The following is a 24,279-nucleotide window of genomic DNA, read 5'->3' on the forward strand; positions in this document are numbered from 1 at the left end:
TACGACTTACTATGCTTTTCTCCACAGGATAAGTCCGAAGTATTATGAGCTGCAACCGTTTCCATTTTTACTTCTAAACTTTCAATTCTTTTTTCAAAAGAACCTTAAAAAATATTGTGTTCATTTGTCAACATTACTGTACATGTATGGATAAGCGTCGTTACAATCGAACCGGCAACACCACCTAAAATAATGATCGACAAATCATTTTTTTTAAATTCCCAACACTCCCTTTGAACTTAATGGACACCATTGAATTTTTGAATTATTGAATGTCGAATTATTTGTCAAAATTAGTCCTATTAATCAACCTTCCTTTTTGATATCATAATGTGATGTAATAAAATCAGAAAAGACCACGTGCACTGGTGGGATAAATATCATCCTCTTTCCTAAAATAACACACCGAGTTGCTGAGAATATGTCTTCTATAAAACGGAAGAAGACAAAAGATACTGTCCTTGTTATGATACAGAACATTTCATTTATACCGCAAACGTTGCCACAATCAAAATAATTGTCAAATGTTTTAATAAGATCATAAACGCATGTTAGTTTGCTGAAAATAAATTAAAAAACAATTCAACACTTTCCAATTAAGAAACTAAATAGGAAAACGAAACGCAGTTAAACTATTAACATAGACAAATATAGTCAAAAAAATTAAGCCAATACCTTACCAAAATAGAGAGCTAATGTGTTTTCTCTGTCGTTGATGTTGTCTGCAATAATTTTTATTTCTTCTCTAACCCCTTCCATTCCCCGGTCAAATGTACTGGTTAAGTTCCTTTCCAAATCCTTTATCTTACTTGAATCTACTAAATTGTTGTTGCTTTTTATGTTATCGACAACCTATTTTATCAAATACAATATTATTTTCAGAATAAATCATGGACAAATAACTGCTTATAGTAAGAATGGAACATAGAAAATTACGGTTTCAGTCTTTTGGCTTCCCTGCTAATCATAACATTTTTTTTTTCAAATATGAACTTTTACAGCACTTACGGGATAAGACGGTTTGTCATTCTAATTTTGTTGTTACCCTTATTTGTAGGTAACCTTATTCATTTCGTTCAATATGTTTTATACATAGTTTTGCACATATGTATAGTCTCATTATGTAGAGATTGACAAATTGTATTTTACTCAAAGCATTTATTTTTGCAATAGTATATGTGTGCTTCGTACTATTGAAGATTCATCGTTGTATATGCATTGATGATGTACTTCTAGATTTACTAAAGCATTTTGAAAAATGCTCTGTCCTATTTTTAACATATAAAAATACATCGGGTTTTGGTATAGTTTCCATATTAAATTGTAAATATGAATAGTCAAATAATTGTGTATTTAAATCCAAAATGCACACGTAAATTCACAAACAAAATTAACAGTCATGGAATAAAAAAAAAGAAGTATAGTTTAGAAGAAATGTTTCTATTAAATGTATCGTAAGATGCAGCTAAATGTGACTGAAGATCTTACCTTCAACCACAAAAATAGACCCTACATCCAAGTTTTATACATTTTTTCTTTTTCTTCAATTTGAAACATTATTTGCCGAGACTGAGCAGACTTTTTGTATCGCGCTAGAACTCTAACGGATAGTCTTCTGGAACAGGGTTATATTGCTACAAGATTGAAGTCATCACTGCAGAAGTTACATGGTCGTCATCATGAACTCGTGGATTGTTATGATGTATCCATCAGCACCATGAAAACTGATTTGTTCAACGGGTCATGGTTTGCCTTTCCTCGTTTGTCTACCCCGGACTTGACTTTTTATGAGCACTCGGCGGGTGTTTCTAGAAAAGCAGAGGACGCTTACCCTACCAGTGCACCTGGTCCATGATCCCAGTTTTTAGTGGAGTCCGAGTTGCTCATTTACTTTTGTTACTTTGTATGTATGATTTTAGTTACATCATGTTCTTTGTTGTTTATGTCTGTTTTCCATGTCTGGTCTTTGTCCCTGGATTACATTCTTTTGATTACCGTTATAACCTTGCTTCCCTTGATTACTCTTTCAACAAAGGGGGCGGCAGAGATTGAATTTTATTATAAACCTTTAGAACTTAAATTTCGCGTTAAATTTCAAACAGTTCATGATAGTTAAGCTGAAAACTTTAGATATTCATAAAACTCGAATTTCAAATTTGAAATATCACGTGATTTGTTATCACGTTAAGTGTTTGAAATAATATGAAGTTATATAAATCTTATTATCATGACGTTAACAAAACTGGGAGAAATATTGTAACTTTAGGCATGCTACAGTATATACAAATCTAATTATACATAAACCTAGAAAACATTTAAATGATTTAGTCATCTTTCAAGACTGCGTTAATTAAATGAGGAACATGCTCTTAAGTTTTTGATATCAATTACAATAATTAAACTTGATTTTTGAATTGTGCATATAATCTATATCAAACCATAGCGTAAGCAATAACATTTTTACTTTAAAAGCTAGGGTATAAAACTGTATACAAAGTGAAAACGTGATTACCTGAAACTGCTCATCAAAAATACTTACATTTCGAATTTCGTCAAGTTTTCTATTCAACCTTTCAACGTCATCTCTGTCAAAGTCTACTTTCTTCATAAGATTTATTTGTTCTCTGAGAAATGGCTTACAAGACTGCTCGGCAAGATTTAAAAGTGCAAGTTCTATGTCGCCCAATAAACTGCTTATCTCCTTTTCCGAATGTGCATCAGTTTTTGCAGCATGACAAACGAAGTTCCGAGCATAAGATATCTTTTCTAAACTTTCTAACTGTTTTTGGTTTAAAAATCCAGATTCTTTCAGGAGTAGAACTAATGCTGATGTGTCAAGTTTTTCCAAACATATGTCTGGTCGAATGTTGAATGCATGTAAACAATATTCTTCAATTCTTTTATTCTTTAACTTCAGGTGACCATTGATTGGTTTTCCATTCATGACAAAAAATATTTCGAAGAGTCGTTTGTCACCATATTTTGATTTTTTAAAGGTACATCCAGTAGGAAGACATTCACAGCAGAAACAAATAGTATTCCACTGGTGATAAAAAACATGTTTTTTGCTATCAAGATAATATTCGAAATGTCCATTGTGTTTTGTAGAAATTTCGCTTCTGAACAATTCTCTGAGTACGTCCGATGTTGTATCAATACACAATTTTGTGAGTTGGAGAAACAATTTAGATTGAAACGAGCTACATCTTTGTTTCGCTAATCTGAAGGGGAAAGAAAAATAGCAGAAATACTAAAAAACTACTATTACTTACAACAAATCACACTTCAGAATAGAAATAATCAATTTTGGCTTTAGATTAATACTGTAACGTTATAAATGTAAATTGGTTGCTACAATGATGACGACCCTAAAACTTCTGTAGTGATGACTTCAATCTTGTAGCAGCATAACCCTGTTCCAGAAGCCTAATTGTAAGAAATCTAGCGCGATACAAAAAGTCTGCGTAGTTACGACAAGCTCTGGCATAACGTATGAGTTGTTGTGATATGAAAACTCCATACTCAGGTTCTGAAGAGATGTTACCAAAGATGAAAGGAAAGTTGACAATTCTGAATGAAAAGTCATCGCTTTTGTCGTAAAGTTTGGTCAATAGTTTTCCTTTTCTACGATCTTTAAGTCTTGGTCAAGATATGAGGCTGGCTTCACAATGTCTGTAGTATCCATTATCTTTGGGGGTAGATGCGATGTATAAACTGCCGGAAATTAGGATTGTTTAACGATAATACGTAATCTTCAAAGCGGAAAATGAGATTAGGTGGATCTAGCTGAACGATTCTTCTATTGGATCAGATCGGCTATAACGTCAGCCTTATAAGAGTGAAGGAATAGGTCAGCAAGTAGAGGAGCACAATTTGTTCCCAATGGAAAGCCGACCATTTTTTTGAAAAACGCGTCCACCACACTGGACAAATATGTTGTCGATCTAAAATTTCAGCATTTTAAATATACAGAGATACACTGCATTTCTTTTAAAATCTTCGAGTCAATTTTGGCACGATGTTAATTTTTATTGCATGATTTATTGCTATGTTATATACAGTTCAAGATCAAATTAAAGGGTTTTAATAAACAGTTGGTAACATCCCGAGTTTTACGGTAATTTTTATTATTTTAATTCAATTTGTCTATTTCAGATTATTTCTCACCATTTCCGCATTATTAATTGTCCATACATTATGATACTTTGTTAAAATAAAATGATATGGCCTTAGTGTGAATTGTTTTGACAATACATATTTGTAACTCGTGTCGAGGAGCTGCGTTATTCATGCTAGACTATTACTGGATACACTCAATTGCAACATGAAGGTAACCGCTGCGGAGCCGGGTATGCTTATCCTTTTTAGAGCACTTGGTGTGCTCTAATTCTTTGTGTGACTTTTATGTTCAGTTTGTTTCTCGTGTTCACGTTTAAGCCATGTTTTTGAGGTAGTTTTATGTATCTCGTTAAATCTCATTCAAATCGTTGAATGTTTGATTCTCATTTTAAAATATGCACAGACCGTGTCTCGAACTTATGTTTTTCATTGTTTCCTTTTTTAGAAAATGTTTTCGTAGTTTTAGTAGATCATAGTCCCGCAGCAACACCAAGCTTGGCGTAGAAGGCGAATCAATCGCACTCAGAACCCTGCCCACAGAGCAACTGGGTTGTGTGCCCCGGATAGTTGAATCGTCATGCCATAATACGGAAAACCTGACCGCAAACCATAGTGGTGCACCGTGTAGGAAAAGATGCCAAGTTCCTCGCACGTTAAAGAACCCTGCTGTGGTATATGACAGGAGTAAGGTACTTTTGCTCTGTCACAGGAGGCTAAATTGCCCGACCATTGCCACCTCTCCCAATTTCCAGTGGCAATCAAAATTTGTCGACCCTATTATCCTTGTTCCCCATCCAAAATTGTATTTAATCATTTCATGTTCATTTTATCATCCATTTTAAGTTCATCGCCTGGATATGGCTGAAATATTGCTGCTTCGGCGTTAAAGACCAATTAATCAATCAATCAATCAATCAATCAATCAATCAGTCAATCATATAACAAGGGATTCTACCGGTGAGTATTAGAAAAATCTGGAAAAAAAAACAACACATCGCCGCAAACGGGACTAATACCCCCACAGCCTGTTGAATCCTGTACATTTGAGGACCAATGTGGAAACACGATTCATATTTGACACAATGTTCATGGTGGATAGACTAAGCACTTTTGACAAACAATTTTGCTGCCATTTCTAAAACACCTGACTCCGAACCAAAATCAGTACTCTTTTTGTTGTTGGTGACAACACAATGACAGAATATGAAAAAAGTCCGAAGGCCATCATTTCTACAATGTTTGCCCAAACATAAATTCCTGATAGTATGCACATCCCAATATGTTAATCTAAAACTCTTTTGAGTGTCATAACAATCATGCAAGTTGTTCAGGAGGAGTTGCGGACAACTGATCAGACAAAGTTTTGCTGAAAATGCCTAAGTTCAAACAGCCGTCCTTTCTACAATTTTTGCTCAAATATATATATATTCCTGGCAATATGCATGTCTCAATATGGTAACCTAACACAACATTGAGTTTCATTAGCATCCTGCAAGTCGTTAAGGATGAGTTGCGGACAATGCATGAGACCGAATTTTGCTGAAAAACGCGTAAATTCAACAACCGTCATTTCTACAATTTTTGTCCAAAATAAATTCCTGACAGTATGCACATCTACATCTATCTATATCACATCCCACAAAGTTTCATAAAAGATGTAGCATTTGTAGACTACAAAAAATCATTATTTGTATGAAATAAAAGTCTGAATTTTACATGGACTGGTAATGAAATAATCAAATAGACATATCAAAAGAAAAATGAGACACAAAAGTAGGTAAGTAAGCAATTAACTAAAACACAAAAAAGTTCACAACAAACATGTAAACGTTAAATTTCCGTTATATTTTAACGGATCCACGCAGTCAAATGTGCCACACAGGAGAATCATATGGTATGCAACATATGCTAATCATATGAAACGAGCGTGGTATGATAATCACATGGTTTTGTTTCCATAAAAAAATCATAATTTTTTCGCAAATATATGATTATCACAAACTTAAACTATGAGAATGTCATATCTTAATTTCCATATTATTATCATATGGTTACCATGTAATTATCATGTGAATCGAGCACCGTATGATTATCATACACATTTGGCTGTGTAGTAAGTGTGGTAGTGTGGTAAGTATGGTATGAGGAGAAAAGCATGTATTTCATGTAAAAAGACCCTTAAAATTGGAAATAGTCCAAGAATTTGAGAAAAAGAGTATTACAGAATGTCCACTTTCGACTATCAAACAAAAAGTCATTGAACGTACCTAAAGAGACATACAAAATTGACTTTAGTATCATATATTAAGGGGTTTCGTTTCATATATATATAGAATTTTTTAGATAACTAACAAACTCTATAACCGATAGTAATTGTAAAATGCTAATACCCAGGAACATTTTATGCATGGAGATGTGTGTTTTGAGAAAAAAACTTGTTTATAATTATGTTATTATTACCCTCTGGATGATTCTAATATGTTCCTGTACTTACCTTTTAAATAACATACCTATGAACGTTTTTCCAACTGTAGTAAAAGACAACAAATATTGAATATATGCCTGCTAGATGCGTATACGGAATCCCTTCTACCGGTAACACACAGGCACTTAAAACTAAAAGTACAGAATATCCTGTTGGTCGTGCAAAAGACGTCAATACCCTGAAAGTAAAAAAGGAACATTTTGCAAACAGCTACGTATGAATTTGGAAAAAAAATAAAGTGTGTAGTTTTTTTTCTGATTTCCAAAAATATAGATCTACGGACAACGATATAATACGCCTACAAATGACTCGTGATTGTATAAAAAAAAACTGCTAATTGTATGTGCAAAAGTAAATTTTCACAAAAAAATGGGCTTTTTTGCTACACTTTACATACAAACAACGCTATATAGCTGGATCTGCCAAATGTACCACTAAACCTCATTCAAAACTTTTAAATTCTATACTCACATCAGAGAGGCTCTCCAGTCTACCACAACACTTGTTATTCCCGAGTGGTATTAATTCAATGTAGATCCTGAAAAATTCGAAAGATCTTCTGGAGACCCTCAAATCAAGACTATTATCAGAATATAATAGCATTAAAACTTATGCTTTTTCAACACTTAATACTTCTATTTCCCATACTCTATTAAAATCCCGTCTCAAAAAAACATTAAACATCGTTGTTTCTCCAAAAAAGATGGTACATCTGGATACAAATATATAGTTCTTGGAAGAAGAAGATGTTTTCAAAATGCTGGAATTATTTATGAACAACATATATGTCCAGTGTTGTGGACGCGTTTTTCAACAAACGGTCGGCATTCAAATGGGAACGAATTGTGCACCTGTACTTGCTGGCCTATTTCTTCACTCTTATGAGGCTGACTTTACAGCTGATTTGATACGAAAGAAAAAAACATCGTTTAGCTAGATCCTCTAATCTCAGTTTCCACTATATACTAATGTATTATTGTTAAAACAATCCTTGTTTCGGGGAGTTGATACACCGTATCTACCCCCAAAGAACTTGAGATAAAGGATACTGTGAAGTCAGACATATCTTGACCTGCACTTAGAGATCCATGGTAAAGGGAAACTATTGACCAAACTATACGAAAAACGTGATGACTTTTCATTCCGTGTTGTCTTGTTTGTTTGTTTGTTTGTTGGGGTTTAACGTCCGAGCAACAATATTTCAGCTATATTCAGACGATCCGTGTTGTCAACTTTCCTTTCATCTGTGCCAATATCCCTTCAGCACCTACGTGTGGAATTTTCATGTAAATGGTGGAAATGGGAAATTTCACATAGACCCAAACAAGTGGAAAAGTATGTTTTTGCAGGAGTAAATTGGTAACGGCTTTTGACTTCGGGAACCCATGGGCGATATATACAAAGTTTGCATCTCAAATTTGCGATGCAAACTTTGGGTCGTTCCCTCAGCGGGACTCGAACTCGTACCGCTGTGACATCTATGGCAAAGTCCAGCGCCATAGACCACTCGACCAGCTAAGCTATATAAAAATATAGCTTTCGCTGGCCGGGTCATTCCCCCTCGTAGGATTAATCTAGGGCCGTAACTTAGTACACGATGTATGGTAGTACGAGACAGTTCATCTAGGTGTTATTATGTAGGATAGATGATCAAATTAATGATGTATGTTCGCGCCATTTGGCTGATGGTGTCATGGAAAACTTTATCACATATCTGCTGGACACCATTTATCTTAAGCACATATTATTTTAGTATTTCTGCATGACAACAGATAGTTATTTATGGTACCTTAACCATGGTACTCCATTGTTTGCATGACCGTATTCTCGGAGCTTTCCTGGACTTTTCTGTCAAAACAATGCAAAGCTTTTGGGAAATCACGCAAATGTTTTATTTTTAGCGATTTATTATATGCGTTTCTCTTCGGAATTACTCATCTGTATTCCCTATCTCAACTCCGGGATGACAAAAATAACTTTCTGGAACTCCAATAAACTCCATACTACAATTGATGATTAAGCAAAGACATCTCGCTTCAAAATTTCGCTGATCGATTGTAAACACTTTATTGGATATATTTCAAAAAACCTCTTGTCAATTTGTGGAAAATTCATTTATTCATCTATATTATCTATATCTTTTTAAATCAATACAAGCCCAGATAAAACTGCTATTTTCAAAACATCATTTCACTAGATTAATTTGTTTATTTATAATATATGATTGTAAATAATTATTTTTTCCTACGTCCAGCGATTTCGACGATAATGTTTTGAGAAGATGCTTTAATGAAATAAACTGAAACTTATTTATGGATAGACCTCCACCTAAAGTTGTGTTCTTTTCAAAGTTTCCATGAAAACACCAAATGGTCATAATATATGACCTTGTGATATCTCGGAAAACTTGACGGCTAGGAACTTGAAAACTGGTATGGTCGTATATTTCGATTTGCAAAAAGAGGGTCGACATGTATGGTGTTGCCATGGGGACGGAAAACTCAAATTCAGACCGAATTTTGTGATTTTTTATAGGTTTTTCTGTTTTTCCCACATGTTGATATGTACGTATTATGCGTAAGTAATACATGTTCTAGAATTTCCCATATGACCGCCATTCAAAGTTTCAACCCCCAAATGAAAACAGTGTTTATTGTATTGTATTTGTTTATAAAGCGCATTACCTCAATTGCCTTATTAAGGAATTGGACATTGATAGTAACATCCCACATATAAACATACTACTTTTGATAACGATGAAATTATAAACAACCAAAAGTCCTTCATGTCTTTTCTCAACATCGAAACAAAATGTAAGGACTTACCTTACTTGTATTGGATTCCCTAACTTCACAAGAATCCATACACAGAAAGGTAAATAGCAGGATCTTCATCTTGATCCACGAAGGATATGTCAATTCATCTTACAAAGATATTGTCTGCAGTGAAAGATGGACAGCAAGCTAGTTGCAATACCACCTACTCTCGTAGTGGCATTAATCGAATGTGGATACTTGAAATTCTGAAGATTTCAAAACCTAAATTTCCGCAGCTTTTTTAAAATTAGTTCTATTCAAACTTTTTTCTTCTCAGCTCTTTACACAACGTTACCACATGACAAAGTGAAATTTTACTTGAAATGACTTATTCGTAAATCTTTTGCTCTTTCAAAAAATTATATAGTTCTTGGTTACAAATCCATATATTTTTTCTAAAACATCGCAGAAGGGCAAAGTGTGTTACACAGAAAAGCAGGTTTGCGATAATATTGATAACATATCTGTCACATTTGGATGAGCTATTTTTCAACAGCAAGTTGGCATTTCAATGGGCACTAAATGTGCTCCTCTCCTAACCGATTTGTTTTTTATATCCATACGAAACTGATTTTATTTAGAATCTATTAAAGAATAAAAATTTAAAAGATGTTTAATCCTTTAACTTTACATTAGATATATTGATGATATATTGTCCATCAACAACACTTCTTTTGGTAAATGGTAACCGTCAATATATACATTACAGCTCGAGATAAAGGAGACTTCAGAAACAGATTGTTCTACATCATTTTTGGACCTGTATCTCGAATTTGACAAAAGTGGTCATCTCAGCACTAAGATTTATGATAAATAGACGACTTTAGTTTCAATATCATAACTTTTCCTTACCTGTACAGCTAATCACTTCATCTTCTGCATATGCTGTTTACATTTTACAATTGATTCGCTACGCTACAGCAAGTATTAACTACTCTGATTTCTTTCCACACCATTAATATCTGCGTAAAAGACTCCTGAATCAGGGGTATGAGGATATGCGTCTTAAAATATCTCTTACCAAATTCTTTTTAGTTATCAGTCCTTGGTTTGTAAATACTCAGTTTCTTCTGAAATGATGTTTTTTGTCAATTGTTCTTAGTGCTGATGTGACCGCTGATACACCGATCATGAGGGTAGTATGCAAAATGCAGTTTTATCACAATTGATATATTCACGCTGCAATGGAAGAGGGAGGTTTACCGCGCTGTAAAACCTAGATTTAAACCACCATTTCGTTTGAAATGCCTGTACCAAGTCAGAACAATTGCAGTACCAGCTGCTCCGGTGGTGTTGTATCTATTTTGCCAGATTTATTTTGGACTTGACTTGATTATGAATAAGATTAGTGTACGGTAATTTTTTTGTTACCCTTATTTGTTGAATCGCATTTTTACTGCAGTATTCAACCAAATAACACTTAAATATAAAATAACAGTATGAAAATACGGTTCTGGCGACTTATGTTTGTTTTTTACTGAATCAATGCAGCTAATGCAACATGATATCTTAATTACCGAATCGTTAGCAGTGGGATTACCGATTCTGTAAGCGGAAGCAGGGATCATGTAGACCGCCTACATCGAAATTGATGAATATGCATAACTTGATATGTAATTCCCGATTCTATTTATAAACTACGTCAAATATTATAAACTACATCAAACTGTTTTCATGACCGAACCACTCAGTGATTTTAAAATATGCATGCACAAATACAGTCCACAGTCATATCTGTTTGTGGATGATAACGACTGACCTGAAATGTAGTTTATTTTTTATTTGGGAAGAATAAGTGTTTAAAGCAATTTTTGATAAATTCTGACAACGAAAATCACCACTAGTCACCAAAATCAATTGTCATAACACTAAACAGAAAATACCAAATAATCCAGGGACCAAGATCAGACATGTATAACAGATGCACATAGTTTTTCCTTTCTATTTCATCTACCCGGACTTGACTTTTTATGAGCAACTTGACGGGTGTTTCTAGAAAAGCAGAGGACGTTTATGGCCGCTACCGGTGCATTTGGTACATGCTCCCATTTTCGAGCGCGGTTCGATAACTTCAGCTTCGAATATCTTACATGACTCAGAGAAAACCCTGAAGGAAAGAAATAAGATAATTAGAATTGCTGACAAATACGGATGGGATGTAGTAGAGGAATATGTCGACGATCCTCTTACTGATAACTCGGAGGACGCTACACGGTTGAAACAGGCAGAATATAGGGCCAAGATGAAAAGGAAGGAAAAGGCAGTAAGTCAGGCACGCCAGGCTAACGCCCCATATTTCCGCAATGAATCGCCTAAAGATCAAGTACCCTCTCACTCCCAGTCTGATCTTTTTCGTAGGTCTAGCACAACATACTCAGGACAAGTATCTAACAGGAGCGCAACTGCCACTTCAGAGAAGAACGTCTACTCACAGTCACAATATTACGGAGACAAGAAAGGAGACACCAGATGTTTTTATTGCAACGCAGTTGGGCACTGGGCCTATGAATGTCCTAGAAAATCGTCAAAGTTCCCAGCATGAAAGCAGTAGCACTGATTCAGTTAAGTATAATTTACCTAGTTACTTTAATAAAAAATATTATGAGTTTGAAAATAATACTGATTCATCTTTAAAAAAATACTTTTTATGTGGGCAGTCTGAACGACCATTATTTGTTTTGGAAAGATACTTTACAAGCTAATCAATTTGTTTTAAACGTCATCTCAAGTGGTTTTTTGCCGTTATTTACAAATCCTTTACCTGATAATTTGAATAACAATGCTTCCGCTTATAAACACTCTTTATTTGTAGAGCAAGCTATCAATAAACTTTTAAAAACTGGCAGATTCAGATTCTTTTATTCTCTAAACACCATTACAGTACAGAGAAGACAATACAGTTAATACATAAATATTCAGCGCATGACAATTGTGAAAACTATAATAAGATAACAGAAAAAAAAGATTAAGTAAATAACATTTTAACACATTTTGACAAATTTCAGATAGTGGCATTGTAGAGGACTAACCTTGAGAAACATTTTTAAAATCAATTTCTATGAGTTTAACAAATTTACATAGGTTTCGTAATTCATGCTTGTTTTTTGTCTGAAACAGATCTTTAAATTTCAGAACATTCACTCGCTCTAAATATCTTTTGTTGGCGCAGTAATCGAGTGTCAAGGTGAAATTCCATTTATTGTTAATCCTTGATCGGTGTCAGTTAATCAATCAGGTAAAGAACGCCTTATTTTGGATTTACGATGAGTTAATCAGTATTTAGATAAGCGAAAAATTAAATTTGAGGGAGTAACTGAAGCATTACACTATATTTATGAAGATGGATGGATGATTAAATTCGATATTTCTAGTGCATATCATCACATTACCATTCATAAGGATTATCAATCTTTTCTCGGATTTTCATGGAAATTTCAAGACATTATAAGGTGTTTTTGTTTTACTGTCTTGCCCTTTGGCCATTCTATTGCACCACATGTTTTTTTCTAAGGTGTTACGACCATTGGTTAAGTATTGGCGTTCACAAGGTTTACGGGTTGTTCTTTACCTTGATGATGGTTTGGGAATAGAAGCTGATCAAAAGGCATGCGAGAATTTATCTTTTACTTTAAAGCATGATCTCAAAGCGGCTGGGTTCTTCGTTTAGCTAAAATCACAGGCAAAATTATTTCTTTTATGCCTAGTTTAGGTAACATTTGTAGAATTATGAGCAGAAATATGATGATGATAATCGCATCTAGTAATAACTGGGAAGAAAACATTATTTCTGGTTAGAAAATTGTGAGGCTTTGCCCAAAAAGTGCATGATTGATAAAATACGTTTGCCAGAAAGAATTATTTATACAGATGCAAGTGGCTTTGCTTGCGCTGGTTATACGGTAGAAACTACCAGGAAAATAGTTCATAAAATGTGATCTTCTGAAGAAGCTTCTAAAAGCTCAACTTTTCGAGAGTTAAAAGCGGTGCATATTACAATATTGTCTTTAATTCATAGTTTGAATAATCGTTTAGTTAAGATTTATACAGACAATCAAAATGTAGTCAAAATTATTAAAGCTGGCAGCATGAAGGGTGATTTGCAAGACATGGCGATTTATATTTTTAATATTTGTATTCATCATAAAATTTCTTTAGAAGTGAATGGATTCCAAGATCTGATTCTGATTCTGATTCTTTTATTTACACTCAGACACATGTTATGTGTTACATGAGGACATTATATATACATGATACAAAAATGACAAAACAGACAGGCATAAACATTTACATGAAATAAGATAACAAAGCATACAGACATATACATGAATACATTAAATAAATAAAAACAGGTCAAATAAAGATAACATACCAATTTTTTGGAATAGAGTGATACTAGAGAAGACAAGAAAGTATCAATATATGAAACCAAATCAGTAAATGAGAAAAGCGTGTATTTCAAATGAGCAAGCAGAGGTTTTTAATGAACACAGCAATGTTACTCAAAAGTTGTTTATGGCAGTAGCTAATAATATACTTCACTTTATTAGTTGTTGGAATTTTTATATAATATGATGGAATAAATTTATTTCTAAATTCAACAACTTTAGCATTTTTGCATAAGAATAAATAATGAAATTCATCCCCCACTGTATTTTCAGTATATAACACACATATCCTTTCTTCTTTCGGAATATTATGCCATCTTCCTTTTTCTATTGGGATATTGATATTGCAACATCGGAATTTTGTAATTAAATGCTTTGCTTGTCCCGAAAGCTTTAGTAGATGATTTTCTATGCAGAAATTTGTTTTGAATATACTGTAAAAAGAACCTCTGGACGATTCCGCTAAACTTTGAAACCATTTTTGAATACATTGATCCCTCAACGTTTGTTTAATAATTGGCTTATATAATGAAATATCTATATACTGCTGATTCATGAAAACGAAACTTAGGCCACAGTCGTCGAAAATTGATTTTACGTAAGCTATCCATTTCGAATAGCACGTACCGTTTTGATGTAAATTTAGCAACAGTTTAAACATAATGCTACTCAGTTTGTTTTTTTTTTTTTCATTTTTCATCATTCTACTATAAAAAGAAACCATTCTTAATTTAACGGAAATCGCCCAAGTTCACCATATACCATAAAATTAGGCGTACTTTTCCTAAGTCCTAAAATGAGTTTTCAAAACTGAATATGTACACGTTCTATCTTAACAGTATTTTCATAACCCCATATCTCGGATCCATATAATAAAATTGGTTCGACAAGACTGTCAAAAAGTTCAATTTGAATATCAATAGGTAAATTCAAGTTTCTATTTTTTTATATAAGGCAAACAGCTTTTTGTGCTTGTTCAGTGAGTTTATCTTTAGCATCATTAAAAGAACCATTATATTTTATAAGCAATCCCAGGTAGTTATAGTGATCAACAATTTCTAGGATAGTATCATTAACTTAAAAACATAATCTATTTTAGATTTCCTCTTACAAAATATCATTACTTTAGTTTTACTAGTATTTACCGAAAGTTTCTACGTTTCACAATATATTTCAAAGATTTTATTTAGATTCTGCCAAGATTACAGCATCATCTGTATATAATAAGACAAAAATTTCCAGATATGTTTGTAGTATGTCTTGGCCTCTTTGTAGTATCATTTGTAGAGGCTCATTATTTAAATCTTTGAAAAAGGTTTCTAAATCATTTAGGAATATAGAAAAGAGAAAGGGATACTAATTTTCACCATGTCGAACTCCTACTAAAAAAGGGAAAAATTAGATTTTTCATTTTTATATTGGACACAGGATTTTATGTTATTATACATATTGTAGATAATTTTGAAACATTTTCCCTTAATATTACTACTCTCGAGTTTCTGCCATAGTCCTGTCCTCCAGACAGTGTCGAACGCCGTTCTAAAGTCAATAAATGTACTGTATATTTTTTCCCAGAGGACAAATATAAGGATATCATAGAATGAAGCAAGAATATATTATCAGTTGTTGAATGTCCTTTCCTAAATCCCGCCTGACTTTTAGAGATCAAGTCAAATTCGCACGAGAAATCGTTCAGTCTATCGTTCAAAATTGAAGTAAATAATTTACTTAAGGAACTTATAAGTGTGACTGCTCTAAAAGTATCTGGGTTGAATTTGTCGCCTTTATTTCTATAAATTGGTTTTATAATTCCGATTAGCCAGTTTTCGGGTATAATTGAAGAGTCAAAGACCACATTAAAGAGTTTACAAAATAAAGGTATATACTCTGGTTGTATACTTTTTATCTATTCATTGATAACACCATCTACCCCCGGTGCTTTATCATTTTTTTAATTTGGAAACTACCCTTTTTACCTCATCTTCAGTTACTGGCCCATTAATAATGTCATCAATACGAGGGTTATTTGTGACAATGAGTTGAAGATCAACATCATCGATCTCATGATTATTAGGTTCATCATTTACATTATCTGCATTAAGATTTTTAAAATATTCATAAAAAGTTTCTATAGGTATGTCGGGCTCGTCTTTAGACAATTTATTGAGTCTATTCAAAATGTTCCAATATTTCTTCGAGTCAGATTTGGAGTGTTTACTAACTCTTGAATACATTTTTCTTGGTGATTTTTATAAGACAGGTCATTTGTTTTTTATATTCACGAGACGCACAGTTTAGTAAGTTTTTATTCTCGATTGGTCTATTTGAATTATATTCCTTTTTAAATTTATGAAAAGTATCGCGTTTTTTCTTACAATCGGAGTCGAACCACGGTTTGCTATCCGTATTTTTACCCTTTCTTTCCCTCTTGTTAAAAGTACCCATGACCTCAGACGCTGTATTTGTTAAGGCATAAAGAAGATCATTAGTAATATTGTTTACCTGTTCACACGTGACATTATCTGTTACAATTAGGTCATCGAGTCTAGTGTCAATTGCCTTAAGGTGTGCTGAAATCTCTTGCTGAAACTGATGTATTAACTGAGACTTCCATTTTACAAAGGATTTATCATTAGACTTATTATTATTGTTATTATTATTATTATTTGGATTTATTTGCTCACCACGTTGAAATGAAAAGAAAAATGAACTCTGTTATGGACATCAGAGAACATCGGATCATATTCCAAAACAGAGAAGGTATTTTCATAATTAAACAAATCAGAGGATAACAATAAATAGTCAATAAAACTTATATCTTTACACGTAGTTCTTCCAATTAGCTTGTCTAATCCAATTCTCCCATTGGCTATATATAGGGAACACCTTTTACACATGTCAATAATTTTTTTACCATAGTTGTTGGCTCTACCTGTATCTTGGGAGCTTCTATCCAACGGTATTTTATTATGAAGTAAAACCTGATAGGAGTACATTTTCTTTAGTGTGTCATCATCTAATTCGTTCAAAAAACCTAAATTGTCGAGCAAATCAACATCAGATATGACATAATCAGGCATAATGCCAGTGCGACCATTAAAGTCGCCAAACAGGGAAACATAATTTGCGTTTTTTGATGACAACGATATAAGTTCTGATTCGATTTTATCAAACGCATTTTTTTCAGATGCATATTTTGAGTTTTCTGGAGGAATATAAACCGAACCCATAAGAACCTTTTCTGATAGACTTGTAAATTTTGAATAAATCTCAAACCATTGAACGAATTCGGATTCTGTTTTTAAAAATGTAATGTACTCTGACAACGACTTTTTGTAAATAATTACTATACCCCCAGACTTTCTTTTTACCAATTTTCTATTTTTCATAACATAATCATAACCATATGGAGCCATAAGAACATCATATTTGTCTAGTTTGGATTCTAGTATACATACGATATCGTATAATTTAATCATATCACAAAAATCAATGTTTAATAATTTTGATTTAAGTCCACATACATTTATAAATGTTATTTTTAAATCATTTCTTGATAGCCGTTCATGTGTGTCCGAGCTGTTGACCTATGTCTGTCCAGAAATGTGGGGTTCACCATGGGGTTCGGGTATATATCGCTGTTGGTTTACAATCAGTTGATCATACTATCATAGAGTGATTTTTGTATATTTTTGTAAATAATACTTTTCAACAAAAATACATAAAATGCGCAAATTTCATTTAATTTGAATTTCGTAATTTAGCTTTATTAATAAAATTCTACAAATAATTTAGAAACATTTCTTTATTTGTCCGTTTACATAATAAATTATCTATTCTTTCCTTTGGCACTTTACATTGAAACTTTTACTTTATGTTGGGCAAATTTTGTAATAAGGATTAATTTTTAAAAAGCTTTCCTATCAACTCTTTTGTCTGAAACCTTTGAAATATTGGCAGTTATATCTAAGTCAGGATATATGATGTAATTAAGTTGATTGTTTCATACACCTCAGGGTAAATAGCTGATTGCTTATGTTTGACATTTTAATCCTAAAAAGCCAAAACAAAAACAAACAAAAAAAAAAAAAAAACATGTATGAAACGTCCTACATTATTGGTCAAGATTTTGATTGACAACTGACCATTTTCCAAAATTTGTAAAAGATTTGATTTTATTGGTTAATAAATTTTAATTGCTAATCCTGTATAAATAACGATGTTCGCTCGATAACGCATCATCTGTATGTGTGCATCGAGGAACAAATTAAATTATTAAAACTTTATTTTAGTTCTAATATTAATATATTTCAGCCCACAACCAAGGACGTTGGAGTCATTTCTGTTGTGTGGTCTCATTCGTAGAAAGACTCTACCGAGCATCCCCTACTGCTATCTACCCAACAAAGCAGTATAAAAATACTATTATAGTGTGTTTTCTCTTTATTTTGTAAAAAAAAAAAATTAATATCTTTAGATTCTACAATTTGAAGAAATTGTAGATAAAATTGTTTCATAATTTAACTGTGTTTTACTTAAGAAATTATTTCTTTATTTTGTACATAATTTGTTACAAGTATGTCATTATTTCAATTATCTAAAGAACTTGGCTTTTGGCAAATCATCTATAAATTGTTTATCACATTTTGGTCAAACTTATGTAAAGAGGATTAAAGAATAAAGTCTTTTCTATTGTTCCGAGTTCTTGAGAAATCGCATTATATAGATTAGGATTAATCTAGGGCTGTAACTTAGTACACGATGTATGGTAGTACGGGACAGTTCATTTAGATGTAATATATTTTTGGTGTATACGTTTCTAAATCCATGTTAAATATCGTTTTTACATATCTTTGAATTTGTTTATTTTTAATCTCATTACAGAAAAAGTTACAATTTTCTCACTGGAAAGATTTAAAGTCCTTTGATAATTCTGACTTATTTTGTCTCGCAGAAAAACTCCCTGAAATTGTAGAGTCTAGCAAAAGCAAAAATACTATTAAATCTTATAATTATGCATTTAAGAAATTTTCGAATTGGTGTCAAGGTCATCAACTTTGCCCATTACCAGCGAACGTAACAACTATAGCAGTGTATTTGTCGTACTTGATTCTACAAAAAGTATCCGCTTCAGTTTTTCAGACTGCTTTTTACGCCATCAAACGGGAACATAATTTTAATTTATATAATTCTGTTTTTGCCGATACGTTTTTGACGTTAGTTTTAGAATGAGGTTTGTGTATTTTATGCAGACCAAGTAATAAAAAGATTCTATAACTCGACATTTTGCAAAGACTGGTTGATCATTTTGGTGATTTACAAAGACTTCCTGACCTGAGAATTTGTGCTTTGATGTTGATTGGTTATGCTGGTTTTTTACGTTTCAACGAAATTTCTAACCTTAAAGCTTCGAACTTACGAATGTTTGATTCACATATTGAAATTCAGATTGAAAGTAGTAAAACTGATGTTTATAGACAAGGGAACAAAGTTGTAATAGCAAGAACTAACACTAAATTATGTCCAGTGAACATGCTCGAGAAATATATGGAAATTGCAAATATTACAACGAATTCAGATACGTTTATTTTCAGACCAATTACTTTCCTCAAGTCAAAAAACCTGTACGTTTTGAGTAGAATTAATAAGCCTATATCTTATACTAGAGCGAGGGAAATTATGTTAGATGCTTTGTCTAAAATCGGAATTGACACTAAAAAATTTGATTTGCATAGTTTACGAAGTGGAGGTGTTACTCATGCAGCCCAGAATAGAATATCAGAGATTATTAAAAACTCATGATAGATGGAAGTCTGATTTTTCAAAAGACGGGTATATTAAGGACAGTTTAGATAATCGGTTATCGATTTCAAAAAGTTTAAATTTGTGAATTATTTTTGTACAACTTTGTTTATTGTAGGGTGCCTTTGTATTGTCGAACTGCTTTGGTGTGCCTCTCCTCCTATATTAGTTTTTTTACTTGCCCTTATAAAATGGAAATGATTTATGAACGTAGTGAGGGAGAACATAAATATGAAAATTTTAAGTTGTTGTAGTATCGTTGGTTTTTGTTAATATTGGTCCTTGGTGTTGTGTCAAACAGTTGTACTTACGCAGATCTCTCATTCTGTGGAATGACCATTTGTGTGTCTGTTGTGGATTTTAAAATATATACCCCCGCTCTTGAAACTTAAAATTTCAAAAGATCCAAAACTAGACAAGATATATCAAATCTCAAAACTGTATGATAATTTGCAGAACATATACAACACAATTACAAAACAATTTGGGCAATTCTGGACCTCGTTCTGAGCCCAATGATTATTAAAATATGATGCAATAACAAACTCCAGAACCGGAAGTCGTAGAGATATGAATCTACCACCATACATCTTAAGATTACTTGACCTTGAAAAACTTACAAGGTCAAGGCCATGCATTTACGTCAAGGTCAGAAACCAGATTCTGCAAAACATTTAAATTATCATAACTTTTGAGCAGAAGGTCTGACAGTTGTAAGTTTTGTCTCAAATGTAGGGCTTATTGAGAGGGTCATTTTATACGCTGTATGTATGCACTTATCGCATATCGTTTTCTTAATATCAAGGCCTGTTGTTTGCAGTGAGAAGACTTTCTAGCACTCTATGACCTTTGACCTTGGATGCAAATGAAAAGTCACATGGACCAAAGATCATTGATAAAGGTCCCATGTTTCTACAACTTCCAGTTCTCGAAATATAAATTTTAAAAACTTCAGTACAATATTTCAAGGGATATAACTCCTGTATAGTTTGATAATAAATACATGTTTATGTTTATTCATTAGGTCTTTTTCTTTTGTACATGAAAGTTTTTAGATTGATTCTATTTATTATGGTTTTCAAGATATGAGGGTTTAAAAGAAATTGTTTTAAGGGGCATAACTCTTAAAGATGATAATGAAATCCTTAGCAGGGTCATTTTCAAATAGGACATGATGACACCTACATGTTCATTAAGTATGATAATGATATCCTGAAAAATGAGTTCGGGAGATCATGTTGACCATGTTGATAAGACGCTAATAAACGGGAGATAACTTCTACAATGGATAATGAAATTCCTCACTGGGTTATTCTGTAAAATTCCTAAATGAGGTTTATAGATGGTCCAAATTTTGTTATGATATCTTGAAAAATGACGAAACAGGGCCGTGTCAAAGTAAATGTTGGAAGGGAAAAAACTAGACTAGCACTCTGTGACCTTTGACCTTGGATGCAAATGAAAGGTCACATGGACCAAAGATCATTGATGTAGGTCCCATGTCTCTACAACTTGCGGTTATCGAAATATAATTTTTAAAACTTTAGTATGATATTTCAAGGGATATAACTGCCGTATGGTTTGATAACAAAATACAAATTCATGTTTATTAATTTGGTTGTCTGCTTATGAACAGATTTATTACACCTATTATGGTTTTCAAGATATGAAGGATTGAAAGAAATTGTTTTAAAGGGATATAACTCTTAAAGATGATAAGGTCTCACTAACCACTTCCGGGTCAAATGGCCACCCCCCTATGTAGTACCAAAAACACACTGAACCTAGACATATACATTGTAAGTGCATTATTTGTGTGTATTATGATTAAAAGTAGTCAAAATAAAGCTGAGAATGTGTACTTTAAAATCATATATGTAATTAACTACAAAAGTGTATGAATATTGTTTACATGTGTGAGTAATTTGCCTCCATGCTGTCAGTTAGCAGAACAGGTAAAAATGTGGATTTTCAGTATTATTTATTCAAGTAAATTTTGTGAAGAATTTCTACTATGATCATACCATTAGCATAATGATTTTGGAAGCCTTATTTTCCAAGCTTCGCAACGGTATGCAGCTTTAAGATGTCATTTGTCCTGGGAATTCACAGTGAGACTTTGAAAATTACTTTTTTAACATGTAAAGTAATGGAAACGTTAGAAGTGGTTAGTGAGACCTAATGAAATCCTTAGCAGGGTCATTTCCTAATTGAACATGATGACACCCACATGATCACCAAATATGGTCATGATATCCTGAAAAATCATGTTGAAGAAAAAAACGCCAATAAAAGGGCGATAGATTCTACAATGGGTAATGGAATTCTTCACAGGGTCATCTTCTAAAAGTCCCTAATGAGCTCTACTGATGGTCCAAATTTGGTAATGATATCTTGAAAGATGAATACGGGAGAGCATGTCAAAAGTCAAAAAATTTTACAAATGACGAAAGAATAAAAAAAAAACATTAGAAAAACAATAAGGTCTTTCCCATGTAGGGAAATCCCTTAAAAACATTAGAAAAACAATAAGGTCTTTCCTATGCAGGGAAAGCCCTTAACAATCAACAGGGCGTAAAACTTCTGAAAGATATATATTTCGTTAATTTCAAAAGAAGTTACTGGTCTAAAAGACACAGAAACAATTACTCCTTCCATAAAAGAAGCCATTAAATTAAACGAAGAAAACGGTCTTACCTTGACAGTTCCATTTCAAAATATATATCAAACTTCCTGGTTAATCATCGGGGAGATAACTGCAGAAAATCTTTTTAGTCAATAACACTATAACAATAAAGTTGAAAAAGATAGCACTTATCGTACATCCGTTACATCCTTCATTCGTGCATTATAAAGCTAGAACATCGTCGCTTCTAGCAGATAATTTGACTGTCTTTGTTGGATATAAACCACTAAAATTACAGACTCATTTTTTTATATTAGAAAATATTTTTTAATATTAGAAATTCATTATGTAATATTAAAAATTCATTTTCTAATATTACTTAGTAACATTAAAACACTTAAATACATGTATATACACGAACAAAATCTTAACTTGACAAACCTGTTGATTATTTTTTCAAGTTGCTATGGCAAGCCGTTGTGGAATTTATTCCCCATTTATTGATATCAATAAATTATTTATTGATATCAATAATTCATTTATTGATATTCAGTTTGATATTCAAATCCATTATATATTCAATATGTAACCCGGAAACGAATGTCAAACGAATATCGAACAGAAAAAAAATCCATTTTGATATTCAAATGCATTCTATATTCAATATATAAACCGGAAACGAATGTCAAACGAATATCGAACAGAAAAAAATCATGTTTGATATTCATTTTGATATTCAAATCCATTCTGTATTCAATGTATAAACCGGAAACGAATATCAAACGAATATCAAACAGAAAAAGATAACCGTTTGATATTCATTTGATAATCATAGGAGTGCACATTCTTAAAAGTAGCCAGAAATGAATATCAAACAAATATCAAACGGTAAAATTTTACCGTTTGATATTCAGTTTGATATTGAAAAGTTTGAATGTCGAATATCGAACATCGAATGTCCAACGTACTTGATCTCGGTTTGTATTAATCTCCTTTTCTGAGCTCATTTAATATGAAATTATACACATGTAAGTTAAAATACATTGTAAATGCAATGTTCTTTAAAAAATGTTTTACAGCCATAGTAATGTCAGATGATGTTTTCGTTAGAATATTCAGTAGACATTGATTTTGAAGATTTACTGTATGATAAACTGTGACCTAGTATATATGTATATATATATTATCCGATGGAGCAGTGTAGCGAATAGAGTCGTCACATTCTGAGACGTTGTATAATATTGATTTGTTGTGACATGCATCATTAATTTGATCCTCTATCCTACATAATAACATCTAAATGAACTGTCCCGTACTACCATACATCGTGTACTAAGTTACAGTGCTAGATTAATCCTACAAGGAGGAATGACCCGGTCAGCAAAAGCTATATTTTTATATAGCCTAGCTGGTCGAGTGGTCTAGGGCGCTGGACTTAGTGCAGGCAGTGTTGCCATAGATGTCACAGCAGTACGAGTTCGAGTCCCGCAGAGGGAACGACCAAAAATTTGCATCGCAAATTTGACAGCTTTAACATCGTTGGGAATTTTTCAGACCTTTCTATACGTTTACATATCTTCCCTGTATCAATTTGATCCGATGGAGCAGTGTAGCGAATAGAGTCGTCACATTCTGAGACGTTGTATATATATATATATATATTATATTTCTACATATAATATATATATGTTATATGTAGAAAGGTCTGAAAAATTCCCAACGATGTTAGAACTGTCAAATGTGCGACGCAAATTTTGGTCGTTCCCTCCGCGGGACTCGAACATGTACCGCTGTGACATCTATGGCAACACCGCCTGCACAAAGTCCAGCGCCCTAGACCACTCTATATATAGCCTAGCTGGCCGAGTGGTCTAAGGCGCTGGACTTTGTTCAGGCGGTGTTGCCATAGATGTCACAGCGGTACAAGTTCGAGTCCCGCGGAGTCTAAGATCGTTGGGAATTTTTCAGACCTTATCGAAAAGTTTAAACCATCGTTGAAAGGACAGTAATTCATTCCCCTTTATATAACTATTGTAACTGTAATAG

The 24,279-nt window shown here is 32.9% G+C and overlaps 1 protein-coding gene across 7 annotated transcripts in view; it reads right to left on the reverse strand.

Moving 5' to 3' along the window:
* Positions 1 to 22,374, reverse strand: part of LOC148610890 (uncharacterized) — a 72,917-nt gene extending 50,543 nt beyond the window's left edge. For 5 of the 7 annotated variants that reach the window (XM_088590759.1, XM_088590756.1, XM_088590752.1 and 2 more), the window contains exons 1-5: positions 22,305 to 22,374; positions 6,630 to 6,782; positions 2,540 to 3,221; positions 681 to 852; positions 11 to 103 (exon numbers count right to left, since the gene is read on the reverse strand). In XM_088590759.1, coding sequence (XP_088446885.1) covers positions 11 to 103; positions 681 to 852; positions 2,540 to 3,221; positions 6,630 to 6,782; positions 22,305 to 22,318 — 1,114 coding nt within the window. In that variant the 5' untranslated portion in view covers positions 22,319 to 22,374. Of the gene's footprint in view, positions 1 to 10; positions 104 to 680; positions 853 to 2,539; positions 3,222 to 6,613; positions 6,783 to 7,075; positions 7,156 to 22,304 lie in introns of those variants that run through there. The other 2 variants (XM_088590753.1, XM_088590758.1) reach the window with 2 other exon arrangements.
* Between the last annotated feature and the right edge of the window lie 1,905 nt (positions 22,375 to 24,279).

This window comes from Perna viridis, chromosome 7, assembly GCF_037379345.1.
Source record: "Perna viridis isolate PV_CMFRI_1.1 ecotype Kerala chromosome 7, ASM3737934v1, whole genome shotgun sequence".
Lineage (NCBI taxonomy): Eukaryota > Metazoa > Mollusca > Bivalvia > Mytilida > Mytilidae > Perna > Perna viridis.